We start from the raw sequence: 20,280 nt of genomic DNA, 5'->3' as shown, positions 1-20,280 counted from the left end.
TTTTTATATTGTTTCCACCATATTTGACGATAATGCCCGACATACATTTCCATTATCATTGTCTGGGTCACCACAATCGTATAAGTCAAATATTCTTAAGTATAGCGTAAAACATTTAATCAAACGAATAAACACTGCCTGGGTCTGGTGCATGGTTATATTTGGCAGAAGAACTGGATGTGTGTAACATGAGTTTACGTAGCTCAAAGGTACGATATGTCTTCTTTGTCTGCTTCTGTACAATGGGCAGCATCTTGCTGTCACAAGTTATGGATAAAAATTTTCTGGAGGGAATATATGGAAACATTGAGTTTTGCAGCTTCGTTTTGGTTGCAGCTCAAATTGCCCGAGGATTCGTCAGAAAGTTAATGTGGCAAAATAACTAAAAATCGGCTTAATTGGGGTAATTACTCGTAACTTAAGTTGAAGAAGGAGCCTGGAGTCGAATTCTTGGCGGGACGAAATTGGGACAGGCAAACTATTCGCTTAATACACCAATCTAACTAATGAGGTCCATCGGCCACTTAATAACAGGAAATCCCAAATTCGATGCGCAGGGAAAAAACCTCACCAGTAAGGCTTCCTTAGCAACGGAAGTCTGGCGGAAGTGGGTAATGATGGCGGCACAATGGCGGCTGTCAAATGGGCCGAGGATGGGTAATTCGGGGCAGGTGCGAGCGCACATAGTTTTATGAACAATAGCTCCGCCCGGATCGGATGCCATCTGATCGTTAAACCAAGACGACAGCAGATACCTTATAGGTGACACGCAATCAAAGCTCCAGCTAATAGCAACACCCAAGGCCAAAGGGAGAATGGTCCAATTAGCTGGAGAGCGACAGCTGTTTGTCTGATGTTTAAGACTGACCAACTAAGCACTAATTAGACGGGCAAGTATTTACGGTCGAGGCTCTAGCCAAACTAAACGATCGCAGACACATTTCTCACAAGCACAAACGAGCATTGCCTTATAAGGCGAAAGTTTTGCAAGGTCCGCATACATGGTTTTACAGCATCGTAAACACCATTGTCACAATGTATTTAAAATATGTAGACCTATCCAATAAGATAGCCGTACTATTATATTTATTGATTTATTTGGAATAAAATATTCCATCACATGGGAATAGCTATATGTAACTATTTTGGCAAAACGATTTCCCAGAATTATTTTTTGAAGCTACATGTAGATACCTGCATGCCTATATAGGTATCTAGGTAGGAAGTTAGTCGTAATTAGTCCATTTATGTATGTATGCTTTTACGTCGTACTTAACAGTTTGTCAGTCATATGACGACGAGGGGCCATTAGGTGCGTGTACATATAACGTGTTTTCTTTTGGCAGGGCGAGTCCATGGCGCCAAAGTGCTGCCGCCACTGAAGTATCATACCGAACACACCAGAACTGACACCCCACCCAGTCACATAATACTGACACCAGGCCAACCAGTCCTGTTTCCTTGCTCTAACCTCTCAGTGCTGAGCGCCAAGCCGTGCAGCAAAAAGTACCATTTGTAAAATAATTGGTATGACCCGACCCGGGTTTCGATCCCGGTTCTACCGACCTCAAAGTAGTCCATACGGTTCATAGAAAAAGTTAAGTCATGTAAGTTAACATGTATCACCATGATCCAGGTTCAATCCCAATTTATGTCAAAATTAACATGTTCTGCTCGTCATTATACTATAGGCCACTTACAGGCTGACACGGTGTCAGTAAATTATCTTATCACTGGGTAGAGTGTCTTATCTGAAGTCTTTATAATGATGTTCCAGTGAGGCAGCACTTACAATATGGACCAGCTTGCCACAAATAAGATAATGAAAAGAACAAGGCTAAACCCCCAAAAATCAATTAAAAACAATCAAATGACTGACCTTTTGTTCTGTTTCAGACTGACGTGGTTCCTCGTGTTAATTGTGTGCCTGGCCTTGGTTAGTTATCAGATAACAGATAGAGTTATGAAATTCCTCTCCGATGCCACACACACTAATATGGATTTACATTACGTGGAGAGCATGGAGTACCCGACAATAACAATATGCAACTTAAACAAATACAGGTAAGTTGAGGTATGGATGTAGTCTATGAGGAGTTACGCAAAATACCACCATACAGAAGAAAATCACAAGACACACCTCCTTATTTCAAGAAGTGTCCAGATAAAATCCTGTTTACTCATGTGGTATGAAGTCGAAATGAAATGGTGTTGAAATGAGCTATATGATGACATGGCATTGTGGATCTTACATCAGTGCAGTTAAAATATATTTGAAAATCTTTTGGCACATATCATGATGGGAAGTTTCGCTGTAAGATGGAGTACTGTTTTTGTCCAGTACAAACAGGGTTTGCATTGCAAGGAGCATTTAATGCAGGTCCTTTATATGGAAGCAGCTAATCTGTGTTTTATGTTCTGAAATTTGCGTATAGTGGACTCAGCGGACAAATGTAGAATTTCTAATATAAACTACAATCAGGATGTCCGAAATACCTCCTTATATCCCCAACAATTCCAAAAATAAAACTAGGAAAACTTTAAAGGAAATGACAGAACGTCATGTTTCTTAGTTTGGCTTCATATAGCTTGTTCCATGGACCATTCGTGGTTTGCACGGATTGCACTACTGATACATCAAGTTTGAATGGAGAAATGTAACAATCAGAAGAGAATACAGTCTATATGGAAATCCATTATTGTACTAAGTACCTTGGTAGTTGAACTCAAGTATGCGCAAATTCAGATGATAGGTATGCTAAGTTTCACAGAGACAGGTTCAGTATTGTAAGAAGAATTGCATGCACAAAACCTGAATGTATTGAAAAACACTATTTCCCAGTCCTAAATGGGGATAATTCTGAAAATAATTACCCGATTGCCATTAATTGTAAGCATGTGCAAGTTCAGATGATTGATAAGATGTATGATAAGTTTCACCGAAATCTGCGCAGTAGTTTGGGAGAGATGCAAAATCGTGTCTACAAACAGACAGACAGACAGGGGGATTCCAGTAAATAATATGAATGGCATGTTTCATCAAAATCGGCACAGTATTTTGGGAGATATGCTTGGACAAAATCGTGTCTACAGATACACATACAGACTTCCCACCATCATGCTGGCCGCCGTCGTATAAATGAAATATTCTTGACTACGGCTGAAAATACCAATCAAATAAACTACATAGGTTCTTCATTTTCTGGAAGTAATGTGTTATAACCTGTATTAACATGAGGTAAGGTATCACAGGGTCCTATGCAATCTGTGTGCGTACGCTCAAACCAGTTGCGTAGTGAGCAGACGGAATTCTATGTTTTCATTGGTTGATAGGCAAGAGTCTTAATAATATGACGTAACAATTATTGCCTTACAATATGTCCAAACATTCAAAACTTGTTGACATTATAAATGAACTTTCATTGGGTTAGAATTAATTTTATTTTCGAGAAAAACCGTCAAAAATATCAAAATATTCGAGGAGGGGTAGCTTGATGGGTGAAAGACCCCAGCGGTGATTCCTCGACCCCGACCATGGCAAGGGGCCTGGGAAACCCCTGATATATTCATGTATGACTGATCCACCAATCACCCTAGTGCACTTGTAATGGGGCGCTTCATTCACAATGTTGATAAAAATATCACAAAAATATCACATCCACCTGGCCTTCACTTGCAACTATAGCACTCAGAACCATTAGCCGCTCTTTGTATCGACTGGAAATAACAGTTGTATCAGGCCAATCCTATGGCTGCTAGATCAAGATAAAGTTGTCGTTTCAAAATACGCATAAATGAAGTCGACTTCACTTTTTAAAACAGGGAAGTAAGAATGTGAGTGTATAAATAGTAAGCTATAGGCCTTTCGCCTAGCAATCTAATACGCAACTGGTCAGATAGAAAACGAAAACTCGATCTGACTCAGAGAGTGGGTCCATCCATATTCATGTTATCATATATTATTAGTCATTTAAAGTCGCTGTTCTTAACATGCGTGACCTTAGAACGTATGTCTCATGATTCATGTTATTTGTTTTATTCGGTGCCCCATGCAAATTCATACCAAAATGGAGAATTGCCCCAGTGTTAGTAAAACAGTAAATAATTCATTTAAAATCACTACAAGCTGCTTTTTAAAATTTGGCTATTTTCGCTTCTCTTTCCGTCAAAATTGCTAGCTATCATCTGTATCGTTTCTCAAGAGAGAATTCCCATATTTTCTTCTTTGGGTGCAGTTTTACTCTCAGTGACACCAGATAAAGCGAATTCCTAATGATAGTGATCAGCGACGTCGCGCTAATTAGTTCGGTTTGGTCGTCAAACAGACCGACCGTTTTGAAAGAAGTGCCGTTTTCTAAGGATAGCCCCAGCTTCTATAGACTTTCTGTTGATGGACCAATGTTGGTAATTCGCCCCGTCTACTTGATTGTTCTAAAAGCTTCCTGCGTCACAAAAGTCATTATCCGCGGACATCAAACAGATCGGAATGACATGAAAACTAGTGCAGCCACCTTCGCCCGCTATGCCACTGAACGGTCTTGAGATGAGGATCCTTTAACCAAACCAGTCTGCCAGATGTCCTCAGCCGAGATACGGGGTGTAGTGTCCCAGTAAACGAAGTTCATCACCAATCTTTGCCGGTGGGGTCGTCGCTGTCCGCCCTCACTAGAACACTTATCAGGCTTTACTGTAACTTACAAGGCCTTAGTCTTGTTCCCCCTCCCTTCCCCAGTATGCAGGTTCATCGATCGGCAGTTCCCTTCAAAGCCTGCAGACCGAAGCCTCGCCGCAGTTTGCCACAGCATCGTTTGTCTCTGGCATACGTGAAGGATTCTCTAGGCTTTTCGCTTGCAATCTGGACAGCACGCGCTCTGTCGGACCCCCGGTTTAATTTTGACGCACATGAAAGATCTGGTCGGTCTCCCCTAGGCCCAAAGCGATCGGTAGCGACATGCCATAAAGACTGTCCATTACCCAGATTCCAATTCCGATCGGATACGTTATAAGAACCGCCAATATTGATATTGCTCTGCATTTCTCTGTACAGATAAACCTGGCGGTATTCTCTAGATACCGAAATGATCTCACCCCAGCATACAGAGGTAACCCTTGTTCATTATCCGCCCAGAGTTCATGTCAGCCAGTCTAAACCGTGTTTATTAACGGCATAATTAAGTACCCGCCTCGGGACACCTTGTCCTCTGCAGGGCACAAGAGAACTAGCAATCTATGTGACTTTATATGACGATGGCGTGCACTCTAAAATTGTACAGCTGATTCTGAAACGCACAATATCATAATATATATGCATACCCTTTAACTTAGGCTAAAGTCGCCTCTTGTATATGAAGGTTTTCATGAAATTGGTGTGTATGTGTATAGTTGTTGTGCTTCTTTCATTTTTATCACGTAGAGCACACCTTTCTGTAGTTGTCAATGTCATTTCCGCAAAAGACAGACAAATGAATTATCCAATAAACAATTGCTAGTTTATAAGATAACGCTTACAGTTTAACAGGGCTACTTACGTTAAACTATTGCTTGATTCAGGCCTGTCCTGTTTGTTCAATGTCGCGTTTTAAATCACAGCTCTTTAATCAATTAAATTAAACTTGAAAAGTATAAATATTTAAACACAAAGTAAATGTCACAACCTACACGATTAACACTGAATTATTTATGAGACATAAAACAAACAATTCTGTCTGCCATTAAAACTGATTTATACTCATGCTTGAAAAAAGAGAAGCAGATTTTTCTGTATCAAGTGCTAAGTAAGTCACTCATCTAGCATACTAATAGCTTCACGCCATTTCAAGGCCGCCATTTCAAGAACTTGCACCGTAACTGTCCTTGACCATGTACATTAGCCCCGGTTTAGTGGTAGTGTCTGTAGCGGGTTGAATAGTATCGCCACGTTGCAAATATTGCAGGCCGATACAAGCGATAAAGAAATACATAACTTAGTATGGAACACGAAATTTAAGTGCCTACAGCACTCCTTCTCATGCAGCGCCATTGAAAACTGTTCTCTGCATTTTTTCACATGACTCCTAATTTCTTATTTTGTATATTTTCTTCGTTGTTTAGTAGTTTGCGTTGAACATTGCTTTAAAACGTAATTACTGGCGTGGAACATACATCATTATGGTTGACGAGTGGTATTCGAACGACTGATATGCGCCAAGATTGGATAGATTTCTAACTTTGAACTCAAAACTTAGCTGGTTAAATTCTTCAGTTAATCTCTGAGAAAAGTCACAAAAGTATGTTATAGAAAAAATAAAAAACACAATAACATAAGCTAATAATCATATTACAGTGATGGAGAGCGCAAACAATTATGAGAGGCAACCATAATCTGCACTCTGAATTATCACTTGCACAAATATCGCTGAGTAAGATTTACAAGCATGCAAAACGACACTTAACCGAGTATATGTCTGCAGGAAGTGTTTGATTCAGTCCATTCATATAATTACGCACAGAGGTGATATTAATTGATCACCCATGATCCGTATTACCTTTTGCATCGTGATTATAAACATAACCCTGTGTAAGTGGCACCTACCCTACGGCCGATGGTACTTCCGTACACGAAGGGTGTAAAGTATAGATTATACATTGCACAGGATAGACTATGCGCCCGACTGTGTGTTCAGTAGTAGAATCTAAACCTCAAGTTTGACCCTATCGTATGACTCGTAAACTGACCGTGAAGAGGTATTTTAAGTCTATAATAACAACACACTTCCAAACCTCATTCAAAACGAGCATATTCCATTTCATCTAAGCTAGGCCTGCCATGGAACTCAGCTAAATCATGTATTGAAGTATACTCCTTACAGTGCATGCGTCGCTCTCTACTTTCGCTTTACATCACACTCACCACTAGCAAAACTTGTACAGAAATCTTGAACAACGCCGAGGTCACTGGGGTTACGGTGATGAGGCAGGGAAGTGATGTCAGAAAAGACAAAAACTCTGCCTCAACCTTTGTTTCTAATATTACTTTATACACAGGCATTCTCTTTATCTAAAGTATGTACAACATGACTCTAACCAACAGCTGAGACAATTTTATTGATGAATGTTGATAAAATAGTTTAGCACAAGAACGCCAGTGATGGGACAAAGTGTAGACAAGTCTTCGTGCGTCACACAGACTCCCAAGGTCAAATGTGTCTACTGGTTGCAGTGATGTAAAGAGAGGGTAGAGAGCGCCACATGCGCTGTAAGGAGTATGGTAGGCCTATTGATGACCTACGGAGAACAAATCTGTCCTGCATTTTTCATCACTGAACATGGCTTTGATTGAGGCATCGCTAGACTTGTGCTGGGTTAGTCACAGTCTTTGTGAGATTTTCCTGGAGATTTTGGTGACCTAAACGTTCAAACCCTTAAACTTCTGAAAGTAGATTGTTATCACAGACCACAAACTCATAGAAACTTTGCTTGAGGACGAGAAACCTTCGATAATAGAAACAATAAAACTTTTATTTTATTCGATAAATTACCGGTGCTGTCCACATCTATTTGTCAGCTATCACACTGTCGTCGCTTCTCTCTACGCTGTACGTCTTTAATTATAATGTAAAATTATACGATTATGGTTTCAACGAAGGCGATAGGGTCGATGCCATTTTAGGATGTCTACCCTGTTCCCTTAAAAATCATACTGGTTTTAAAGAAACGTAAACTGGTCCAAGGAGAAAAGGATAAAATTCTCATCTCGGCTTTTTAATTTGTCGGGATACACACACCGTTCTACACCAGTGGGTTTATATTGATCAACAATACCGGTGTCCACCACATCAAACCCCGATTTAAAAAGCAGGGAAGGAATCTAAATTGTGACATGCCCTGTCAATCAGCATTATTGTAAGCACATATATCTACGACGCGCCCATGCGTAGTGGTTTGTTCTATTTGTCTATAAAATGCCCTTAATCATTTAATGGACTTTTTTTTCTATTTCCAAAACTTTTTTAAACAAAATCTAACAGAAATATGCATTACATAACACCATCTTGCATATTTGCAATCTGTTGAACATCAAAACGCAATTCCTTATATCCTTTAAAACTGCGTTTCTTAATCAAGCTGCAAACCGGACTAACTATAGTCATTATTATAATAAAACTCTTGGAACGTGACGTTTGCCACAGCCTATATGTAGCTTGTGAGGGTACGGTCTAGTTTCTTGTTATCATTGAGACAGTACCTAATAATGATTTATAATTATAGCCACCAACTTATTGATTTCAATGAAAGCTGTCATAAAATCCTAACCTCATTGGAATCAGATTGTTTGTCGATCCGTTGAAGACAAAACTTCGGCAGTACAACCGCGTAACCTTTCGGTCGCCCATTTTCCAATTTTATCGTTAGCAATACTCCATGTACAAAGACATTTGCTCAACATCTCTCGGCATGTTTTTAAAAATGCGATGCCTAATCCAACAGGAATGAGGCCAAAAACATTGTAAAAAGTGACGAATCGTTCATCAGCTGATTCGATACAAAGCACAGCGCATTACGGCAGCGATGAGTACATGGTATTGTCAGTCAACGAAATCTCACTGACCCACAATTTAGCTTCCCGTCAGAATTGCCCTGGATGTATCCCAGTGGAGTGGGAAACCCCTCTCTAATTGTCCTCTATTGTGCGCCATCACAAAGCTTTTAGAGTATCTTTGGGTGAAAACAGTGGACGCAATCAGCCGAGATTGTCGACCCGGGGAGAGTGTCCCACCACCTAAAGAACTGCCGAGGCCGATTATCCCTTATCAGCCTATCTCTGCAAGTATGCTTCCACTTGCCTCGATTGCGCCTAACTCGCTCCCGAAATCTCTCGCTAACGTACTGGTGCGGCTATTTTTTTCCTGATATCATCTATTCTAACTTGACGAGTTAAAGAGCTTCAACCATGGGCCTAATGATGGCGTAGACTTCCCCTTATGTCCCCAGTTTGAGACGGTAATTGCCTCGTTTGTGATGAGCCTGAAGACAGAAAGCGACTTTGCGTTTGTCTTTGGATTTGACGAATGGCTTTGGAACTTAGTCATCGCTTCTTTTCTCTATTGAGTGGCCTCCATATTTAGTTGATGGGCACTTAGTCCCAGTATATGTAGAGGGAAGGAACGAATTCACCGACCGGATGTCTCACTGAATATCCCAGAATGCAACGGGATGTTTAGCTAATGGATAACGAGGAATGCCAATATGTTCACAAGATACTTGAAGATATTCACTTACTGAGGGTTTTTTCTTGTTGTTCTCACCATTATATTCCATTACAATTATATCTGTGCGCCGTGCCCTTCTAACGCTCCAGCTAAAGGTGAAGACAAAATGCTTTAGCAGGACACTATTTCTACCCACAGAGATAAAAGATGCCCTTATAAAACATTCACGATCCGGTTGTCAGCTGTGCTTCAGATTTAACTTCCAATCTAGAATGGTGTGATAGTTTGAAGCTGACGGAATTGTTTGGCTGTGGTACAAGTAATTCTGCGTTTGAGAAGGAAATCAATATATGGCAATAAAACCGTCTTTGAAATACGACATGTTGGCAATTAGCTATTTAAGGTGATCCCATGATAACGGGAATGTCGGATTCTCACTTAGAACACGACAAGTGAATAAAGGGATGTGGGCGCGCGCGGAGATCGACTCGGCACAACACATTGTCATCATAGACAATAGAACATTTTATCAAGTTTCGGATTATATGAGCGATTGGGAAGTCAATAGTAGCCAGAGGGATGCTCCAGTGGACAGCTTACAGCTAGGACAGGGACTTCAGAATCAACACGCCCTAGTAAAAGCATTATCTTGCACTGAAGTGCCCGTAGGTCTGCATGTCTCACTGTATATGGCCTCTCTTCACGTTTTGTATTGTGCTCAGGAACTGAAAATCTACATCCAACCTTTAGCTTTAGAAATTCTACACAGCTGAGGGTCTTTGGTGACTATAAAACAGAAAAGATGAACAGTGCTTGCCATGTTGGCCCCTCCCCGTGTGAACAGTATAGAATCTTAAAACGACAAGAAGCCATTTTACTCCAGTGCCCGTCTCTTGTCTTTTCTTGGATAGATGGTAGCGCTATTTTTGCAGGGCTGTTGCTCAGGTATTTTTAATGTGCACCTTTCTTTGAACGGTCATCAAGGGAAGTAAGGTTTACACGAACACCTCAAGTTGCCATGGAAACTGGACAAATAAGCCCCAAGAATAGGGCGATCTTATAGGCCACAGAGGCTCTATTCAACCTATTCAACCGCTTCAACATATGTAAACTCAATTGCTGTTTTCACGACTAGCAGTTGTCCAAACAAAGTTGCTGTTGGTGGTGGCCATAACTGCTGACCACTTTTGTTTGTTAAATATAGCACAATGCAAATCGTATCGTGTAAACAAATGCTCCTGGGTATTTTCATCCAAGAAATAATATATATTTTCAGTTATATAACACCTTATTAAATAGAAATAAATTGAAAATTGTGCGACCGCTTTAAAGTTTAGTCTTCACATTCATAGCATTGGGAGTAAAAAAAAGTAGTTCTTAACTTAGTTTTACCGGAATTCTATACTTGACAATAAGTGAGAGACAATAGACCTACTTTGTCCATGCAGACTACTCTACACTGATTCCTCATATCTGATGATATATCTATAGATTCTGTAGGCCAAACATACATGTAGGTTAAGATAAGGAGCTTCATAACACCTCTGAGTTTTGTCTGATCTAAATTTAAAATCTTAAATTATCAACCAAACACACAGTTGTATGGTTGTTATTGTCGCGTCTGCTTTCTATTTTTGTTTTGAAACAGAAAAGGATAGGCTGTCTTCATACACTCAAATACTAAAATTAATTTATTCGATTTAACAGAAATGCTGAGAGTCTAAGTTGTCTGAGTGATGCTGGAATATGTTCTGTCATAATAACAAAATAATGTGTCGCATTTAACATAATATCCTGCTAGCCTAATTGAATGGCTATGTTGAAATAATAAAATATTTGTATTATATTTAACAGAATAATATGCTGCAAATAACAGCATATATTTTATTATCACTCAGATAACAGACTTTCTGTTAAATTAAACAGATTAAATTTTTTTTTGTAGTTTGCTCGGACCACAATAAAACTTGCGTATATGAATAAAATATACAGCAAGTCTGCTCTCTTTATGGAAATGTAAATCATTTTAGCACCGTTGTGGAAATTGCTTGTCTGAATACAGCGTGTTTAATGGTTGGGTCTTGACTGATGCAACGTAGGCGATGGCATGGACGCAACACGCCCATAACAGAATTTCCCAAGTGTTCGCTTATTTTTCAGCCTGTTCTGTTTTCTGTAGAGCTGTAATATACATCCATGTAGAGTTCTACGCTTGGCAGTTACCTTACTGCATAAGAAACAGAGGAAAATTTCTTGTGTATAATGTTGATTAACATTGGTGTTTACCAAGTGGCTAACTTAAAAAGTAAAGTGGAAAGTGAATCAATACTTACTGGGACAATTAATCTCAGCGATTGGCCAGGAATACATCTTTAATGCTTTATTCAAAATGTATGAATGAATTTTATGTTTATATTCGAGATAAATGATTTATTACAGCTGTCAAATGGCTTCATGTAGTTGTACTGGTTGATCGTTATGCCCAAATATGTATAATAAATTATACAGTTATATATCATGCATGTTTTACTCCTTCCGAATGAGGCGATCAGGATTTGCAGAATATCTACGTTTGTAAAATTTCCTATAAACAAATATGGGAATTATTTTTCTTTGCAGAATTACAGAGGCCAATAAAACCGAACTGTATAGTTTTTTACATGATGTTGTGCACGGGAAGAAAGACAGGCGAGGATTAAGTTTTACACAAGCTCTCACAAAAACATCCCCTTTAAACAAATCATACAGTGACTTTATGAGGCAGATGTCTCACAGAAAGGAGTGCTTTGTACATAGGTAAGTGTGATTTTGGGCCTAAATATGTGGAGGGAACTATTTTGAAAAAGTCTCGCAAAAGAGAGTGCCTTATACATAGCTAAGTCAGTTTGGCCCAGAATATGTGGACAGAAATCTTCTGAAGAATATCTAGTACGGAAACGAATGTTTTGTATATATACATACACTTGATACAGAACGTGTATGAGTTTGAAGAGGTCTTATATTGGATTATATATTAGTGCGCACATTTACCATGGTTATCGTTCTAGTGTTTACTTCTTTTTTCAGTTGCACGTGGGCTGGCAGACCTTGTGGAATACAAAATTTTACAGAAATTTTTACAGACTATGGATTGTGTTACAAATTTTCACCAAGTTCAAGAAAAATAAAATCAGGCGGTAAGTTGCATACATATGTGACTGTCTCTGTATTTGCAATAAGTTTTATAGAAAACCTCTTTAGACCTCCTTTGTAAATTATGTTTATGCTAATCGCAGTTTTCACTTTTTATACGGGACATATTCATATTTTAAATGGCTGATGCGAGTTCGCAATATTACAGGGTTTTTTAGTTTTGATTCGTGCTCGACTAATAGGCTCCATATTTTACAAAGCCAGGTGCTTCAAAGATGCGGCATGTCAACGCACGCATAAACACCTCAATTTGGACAAATTTAAGGTGTTTTCACATAACGTCATAGTCGTAGTTGTCATTCCCAGAGGGGACTACTGACTGCCACTTTGGCTAATGAACTTTCTACGCCGGCTTCCCTGCTAACAGTGGAGTGCCATAACTTACCAAGAAACAGCCGTAAATTAGCTGATAACGGTCGTAAAGCTCCCAGGAAGCCAAATGCTGTGATCCAATGGTTGGCCAACACGCACTCTCACATATTAAACCTGGGCAAAGTCGGCAACCCGCCGTCAAAGGCTGGAGATTGCAAAAGACGTTGGATCGTTCCAATCAACAAGAAGGCCAGGGGGGAAACCCGAGCTCAATGCGACCTCAGGGAGGGCGCTACTTGAACCCTGTGTGTAACTTTGTTTTAATGACCCTTGCATCTGTTGTCTAAATCTCTAGTAAGGTGATTTTAAACAGGACAAACGAATTGCACTCCGTCAGTTGGAATTAGAGACGAACACGTTATCACCGGTCTGTGTCAGATATTCCTGGCTGAAGCTAAATTAACATACCCGCCACGCACACCCAAATGGATCAGGAACATTGCTCTCTGTTCTCATGTAAATATTCGGGTATCGTGAGCCCGGAATTTATTGCAAACACACAGACCTAATCAAGGTGGCTTGTCGCCTGTTGACGTGGAGAATAATCACTAATAAAGATTTCGTAGGTACTTAGCGTGGCGGTACATGTCAGACATATAATTCATGTAAACTTAGTTCGATGAACACATAAAATAAGCTTTCCCATAAACTTTGAAAAGTTATATATGAGCGATTTTCACTGCAATGCATATAATGTTATCATATCACGTGAAATCGGTGTTCAGTATGTGTGTCACTGCCTGGGAATCCCGACCACGGAGATTTCTTGTTGACTTGATCAGGAATCGGGTGAAAAGATTTTTTTTGTTTATGTTCGTCTTTGTCAATAGCAACATTGATATCCACGATAATATTCTACATTTAATAATATAGTATGAAAACAGGTCTGACCCATGAACAATTCTTAATGACATCAGCTTGTGTAATTCTTAGATTTACCACTTCGTATAATCATTACGTTAGTAGAACTACATAACTGTAGATTAGTTTTATTTACATTAAACAATTTTTAACCGAACGCAAAGATAATATAATCTTAGTAACAAACCAGGAAGTGGTTTCTCGGAAGTTGTTAAAAGCAGTAGAACAGAAAAAATTTTTGCAACGGGGGCAGTCAGATGCAATCTAGTGCATTTGGATTTGAACGTGACGTTTGCAAATCCAAGATGTGCCCTCAGACTGACCTGTGGGAATCGATTACCAAAGCACGTGACGTGCCAGACGCCAGTGATTGGCGGATAGTCAGCACTGAGGCTGTCATATCGACGCCCAGGCACTATCGTCGATCTATGAGACTTTGATGGGCCGATGAAATCAGAGGTAATAAGCTTCGTTATGTAGCCCGCTTCCTTTGACGGCTATCTTGACGAACATCGGGGACATTTCGCCCCGCAAGGAGACAATCCTCGAGGTTGGGGTATCGGATCAGAATCTATCACTCAGCACCAGTTCGTCATCGTTTTTGATACACGCTGTAGTAAAGTATAGCCTGAAGTGGTAACTGTCACCATTAACACATCATTTAACGAAGCTAATTGACAGTTCTTTCTTTCCTAATTTCTCCACTTTCTCTACTGCCTCGTCCCCAAGGGACTCACTGACGTAGAGACAAGCAATGGCACCTGCTATTTTCTCAACTCCTCTTTATTTCTCTGGAATCTGGCACAGTTGGCCCCAGGCCAGGAATTGAGGACCAGGAATAAAGGCTTTTTGTTCTCCTCTTCCAGTTTGTTTATGTCAATTGGATTGGAACAACTGTCATGGCGGACTTTCCGAGAGAAATATTTAGCCCTTTGGTCATTACGTGCGATTTCCATTTCGACACGCTTGTGCCGTAGGATAATATTGTCTTCCAAGAAGAAAAAAAGGGAAAATAAAAAATAAAGACAGTTGCATTAGACAGAATATAAAGTAGAATGGTTACAAAGTTGTGGCTTCATGCTGTGGCATTTGCTGTTATCAGTAGAATATCGGTAAACTTTATTACACGTTATTCCTTAGATGAATGGCATACACTGCTTCAGTTCTCTGTTCTGATTAAAAAAGCCCTGTACCCGTTTACAAACACTGCACACGTCTAGGTCCGCGATAGAATCATAGGTCCACTACATACAAGGCATTGCATTTTATTTCGTTATAATCAGCGCGCGAGTTAAAACCTCGGATCAAACTCACTTATTGGTTTAAAATGAAGGATAGGCAATTATTGTGAATACTGAAATACTTCATGCCATAAAACATTAATAAGCCGACAGAAAATGTCACAATTTCTACCATTGTAGTTTGCTCAATTCAACATTATTTATCGGACATGGCTTTGCTAGGAATTTGTTTTCATGGCACCATACAGAACGTTAGAAAATTAGCCCTTTTCTCCAGTTATTGGTTGAGCCAACAATATGTCAGAAATCGTATCTTTCACAGAAAGCTTGCAGAGCAAATTGGAATCTACTGGTGTGGATGAGATCTGTTTCTCTGTAATCAATTGCGCCGCGTGTATGGAGAGCAGCTCTCACATTATCAAGTTATGCAAATAATTATTCTTCCGAATCATAGTCTCATTTTCTCCCCAAACAGTCGATTTTTTTTATCATGCCACTTTTCCTCTAGTCGTCAGCTATCGTTGAAAGCAGACCTGCTCTCCCGCCCAACACGAAAACTCTAATTGAGCCCCCTATCGACCAATCAGTGAGCAGGCTCGTCAACAATGCGGGGCTGTTTCGATTTGGAGAGAATCTAGTTCTGTGATCATTAACTTGTCCAGCATCCCGCACAATAGCAAATCCCGTCATGGAGCAAACAAGACAGAACGCCAGTCTTGGAGAGTGAGAGCTGGGACCAAGGGCAGACGTCAAGCAATTACAAGTGGCTGCTTTGCTCGTGTCGATATTTGTATTAGGGGAGCAACGAATGCCCCATGTGTACCTAGAGGTGCTCACCTTGCCTTTGCATAGAAAAATATTCCCACTGATATGCTGACACAGTTGTCATTTTGAGAATTGCCTTATTAATTTGCCCACATGACATCGATGTTCTCTCAATACACCGTGATGAAGGTTTTTTTGCCGTTAGAACCTTCATCACACGATCAAGTAATCTACCATTCTTTTTCTTATTTTTACATTTAACGCATTTGTATAGTTATCCTTCGTATGGGGATATGATACTCGGACATTTTATTCCCAGTCGCCACCAGGGACGTTCTGATCTTGTTAGCGGTCCTTAGGAACTGCCTTCTTGTTCTGTCTGGAGCAACTCGACACTAGTTTTTTCACCACAAGTTATTTGATTAGAACAATGCCATAAGCAGAGTTAAACAATCCCCTATTACATGACCCTGCTGGCGAATAATGGCTTTGCTAATCGGATTAGTGGGCAAGTACTGAGACCAGCTTAAAGTATCACTAGTCATTGTAGAACACATCTAATCTAATAGCAATTGCCAGTTTGCCTTTTAGCGAAATGTTCTTAAAATTGAATCAGGGAAAATCTCTGGGAGATCGACGATCTTAGGCTCAAGCAGTTTGTCTTGTCCCCCCCCCCCCCCCCAGTGACACGCGAGCATTTGTAGAGGGTACATAAATCGATGGGATCAAACTCCGATGTTTCTCGGCACAAACGTTCAATGCATCAGCGCCCACTACAGGAGAAATTCTCAGTTTTGACGAGCGTCGTCTCATTACTAGGCTTCTCATCCCTTTCACAATCCCGCGAAGAGGTTATAAATTCTTTATTTCCTCTTTCCATTTTCTTGCTAATCGGCAAACTAATAGCAATTATCTATTGGCAAATCCGGAGATCATAATATAGCCGAGAAATAATGTGATTTAGACTGGGTATGGAATACTGCATTATTCTTGGCCTGGTGTTCAATCTGTGGCCCAATAAGCTGTTTGTAACGCGAAATCTAAAGACGCAGCTATCGGAACAGCGCTCATACATTTGTTTTCCTGAAAGTTATGCCTGCCTGTTTTAATTTATTCCGCCTCTATAGGACGATTCATTTGATCTCATCGTAATATATCATCCTATGTTCATTTGATATCGAATGAAACGTGTTATTATCAATTCTAGGAAAGAAGCAATCAAAGCCGTTTTGCCTTATGCGTTTTTCAAACACAACTGACCCGAAGGCAATTTCCATCTTACTTTGGTATGATCTCTAATTTGATTTTTATAGTTTTATTAACTTGTATGAATTCTTGATTATTGGCGTTTGAGCCAAGGTATTATGTAAGGCGTTTTACAACATATATATTTCTTGTAAATCTAAAAACATTCCTATATCGCCCATCAGCCATAGTGGACGTCCCAGGTCAATATTTGGTATACAATTTAAGACGTACGACATAGAGCGTAAAACTAGAGCAGCGACGACAGTGTGATAGCTGGCAAATGATTACACGTAACCGGTAAAATACGGCCTCTTGTCAATTTACCCCAGTTATGGTTTCATTCCAGCTGTTCATGAAAATCAGTTTCCAAAACAACCTTCGAAACAAACTATAATATATATATTTTTTTTTAAAGATTAAAGTGTTACGATGTTTTTTCGGGATCATTTTGAACATTTCTGATACTGTATGGGATATATTGAAAGATTTTTTTAGATGTTTTTTGTGCTTATTCAGCCAACTAACTGGCCTATGTTCATGTTATTATTACTTTCTACGGGTATTAATGGTATTCTTGTAAAGCCAGCATCACCATGCTATGTTCACAGGCACCGCTAGTGGGCTATCCGTTGTGTTGAATGTAGAGCAGTATGAATACTTGTTGGGCCCCCGGTCTGCCGTTGGCGTGAAGTTTGCCATCCACGATCCGTCTGATCACCCTCAACTCTCCACCACTGGCTATTTCGCGCCAGTTGGTTCGCACTCATCGGTGTCCATTACTAAAGTTCAGGTAAAGCCACTTACAGGAGATGGAAGCAGAAGTGCGATCCAATTACATCGCCCTGCTATGTTTGACCGGCAGTTATAAGTCGATGACATTACAAGATGGCAATTTCTAAAAGCATATAAAAGAGGCCCTCGATGGCTCGTTGCCATAAAGCGTTGGCCTCCATACCATTGATCGGCTGTCAACAAATGAGGTCCAGTTGTTTCGGCAATGACGTTAAGTCAAGAGGTTTGTCAGATATACTTGGTGAAGGACGGAAGTTTCCTATTTATAGTGAACAGCTCATATAGTGTAATACTGGTAGAGAAGAAAAAAATCCAAAACTGTTCATTATCTTTATATTGCCGAACATTTTGATGAATGACAACATCCATAGTCGAGTCATTTGTGAAATATAAGGCACGTGCTTGTTGTAAATGGATGAGCGAACATTTTGTCACATTATCCGAAAATCTATGAAAGTCGATATTTGTTTCCATAGTCGACTTTCAAATTCCTTTATTGGTGGAATTCGAATGTGTAGACAACAACATGTCATGTTAGTATGTCGTATTGTACCTGGTGATGGAAGGTGATGGGCACTGCGACTTCCGCCACCCATGACGTCATATAAGTGAAAAATTGAGAAGGGTGTTAAACACAAATAAAATAAAATAAATAAAGTATATTTTAGTACGTGTGTATTTTGTTCGGTCTGATTCCAGCACTTTGATAAATCCACGGACGGTGACAGATGGGGATTGTCACAGTTCCACAACCCTCACCCTGAGGCTCGATACGCCAAAGGCTGTCTTCATCGCTGTGAGGCCCAACACTGGGGAAAACGCTGCAAATGTGGGATGCCCTGGATGATCCGATACGGCGGAGGTACTGTAGTCCTTGCTTGACTGATTTGTTAGCCACGGTACGGGTTCCGTCATAGCTGGGATTCCATATTTCGTAGTTTATTGCCGCGGACTGAGAATTGATGCCTATCTAAATCACGACGAGTTATACATCGAGTTTCAGTTTTACATTATTCTTTCACTTTCAAAATTCTCGAAGTTTAACTTCAGAAAAATTCTAATAGATGTTTCAAAAATTTTGGATGATTAAGGCTATGTTCGTTTTGCTTTAACACAGATTATGTTCACATTCATCAGCACTGGCCACAGTGACTTGAAACCCGATGGCCTTTTTTTGATCTGTTACATTTAAAATTTGCTGTATTAATTGTTTTTCTAAGAAAAGATGTGACCATTTTGGGCTACAAGCCTATGTTAAAAGTCAAAAGCATAGTAGGCCTACAGGCCAAAAATGGGATAACCTTATCGTTCTGTATGCTTTTATTATACAGTCCATTGTCACATTTGTTTTGCAGGTAACCTGACAGAGTGTTCAGCTAACGAGTACTTCCGTTGTATTGAGCTTACCACAGGTACGACATTTCAAATCATTTTTACATTCTATACACTGATTTTGCTACAGGCTATAAAACCATCCTGTGACACGTGTTGCAACTTGTCACGACACTCTAATATTGAATTTACACAGAAGTCCATGCCGGATTGTTATTAGTATATCAGTTTGCACAATGTCCACTCGCAGTAAATTCGCCAGCTAAACTCTTTTGAGCTACGGTATATGAAATCTGTCCAATTATTTATTTATTTATTTGATTGGTGTTTTACGCCGTACTCAAGAATATTTCACTTATATGACGGCGGTCAGCATTATGGTGGGTGGAAACCGGGCCCAGCCCGGGGGAAATCCACGACCATCCGCAGGTTGCTGTCAGACCTTCCCACTTAAGGCCGGAGAGGAAGCCAGCATGAGCTGGACTTGAACTCACAGCGACAACATTGGTGAGAGACTCCTTGGTCATTACGCTGCGTTAGCGCGCTAACCAACTGAGCCAAGGAGGCCCCCGGAAATCTGTCCAATAAATGACATGTATACCATGATGATAAAACATAAATGCAGCCAAAATAATGGACACAGAGATTGTATTAAGCTGAAGATAAATAAGAATATCTTATCGATATTACACTGTACGATTATATCAACAGGGCTTTACTATCTTAGTTCTTAGTTTTACCTGATTTTACACACTAGCACGTACACATGCCTCATTCGCATGCGTGGGCATCAATATTTCGGTGTTTGTTGAGGATGGATTACATATTTTAAACCTTAATTAATAGTCCTCGCGTATGTCAATGGAAAATTGTGTTTATTCTTTTGCTCCGTGAAAAACAGAATGACATTCCATCCAAGATGGCATCTTATTTTGCCAACATCCGCGGAGGAGGTTATCCTAGTTAAGACATGGCGCATGGTTGTCTGTTATCGCGTATGAAGTTCGACCAAACTCTCACGTTTCTCCATCCTTACTTAAGATTTCCGGAAATTACACTCCGCCCTTTTAAAGACCCCAGCGGCGTTTGGTCAGCGAACAGATACAAAGCAGTCGTGTTCTCTCCAGAAAGTCGTGCTCCTCGGCGCTGTGGCCAATCAACGTAATGACTCCCTGTGATGCTTAATGGTATTGAATCCTGGGTGCAAACTTTTCGAGAAGCAAAACATAAAGGCTGATTATGTTGACACGTTTTCTTAACTGATAGAAATGAGCCTCAGGGATAAGCTA

The 20,280-nt window shown here is 40.0% G+C and overlaps 1 protein-coding gene across 1 annotated transcript in view; it reads left to right on the top strand.

Annotated features, from left to right (window-relative positions):
- LOC135473392 (acid-sensing ion channel 5-like) overlaps nt 1–20,169 on the top strand; it is a 34,240-nt gene extending 14,071 nt beyond the window's left edge. The window contains exons 2-8 of the mRNA XM_064753243.1: nt 1,897–2,064; nt 11,808–11,984; nt 12,255–12,364; nt 17,476–17,657; nt 18,359–18,521; nt 19,015–19,071; nt 20,033–20,169. Coding sequence (XP_064609313.1) covers nt 1,897–2,064; nt 11,808–11,984; nt 12,255–12,364; nt 17,476–17,657; nt 18,359–18,521; nt 19,015–19,071; nt 20,033–20,169 — 994 coding nt within the window. The remainder of the gene's footprint in view (nt 1–1,896; nt 2,065–11,807; nt 11,985–12,254; nt 12,365–17,475; nt 17,658–18,358; nt 18,522–19,014; nt 19,072–20,032) is intronic.
- Nucleotides 20,170–20,280: the final 111 nt, after the last annotated feature.

This window comes from Liolophura sinensis, chromosome 8 (assembly GCF_032854445.1).
Source record: "Liolophura sinensis isolate JHLJ2023 chromosome 8, CUHK_Ljap_v2, whole genome shotgun sequence".
In the NCBI taxonomy this organism is placed as follows: Eukaryota; Metazoa; Mollusca; class Polyplacophora; order Chitonida; family Chitonidae; genus Liolophura; species Liolophura sinensis.
This window is presented reverse-complemented; position numbering and strand designations above follow the sequence as displayed.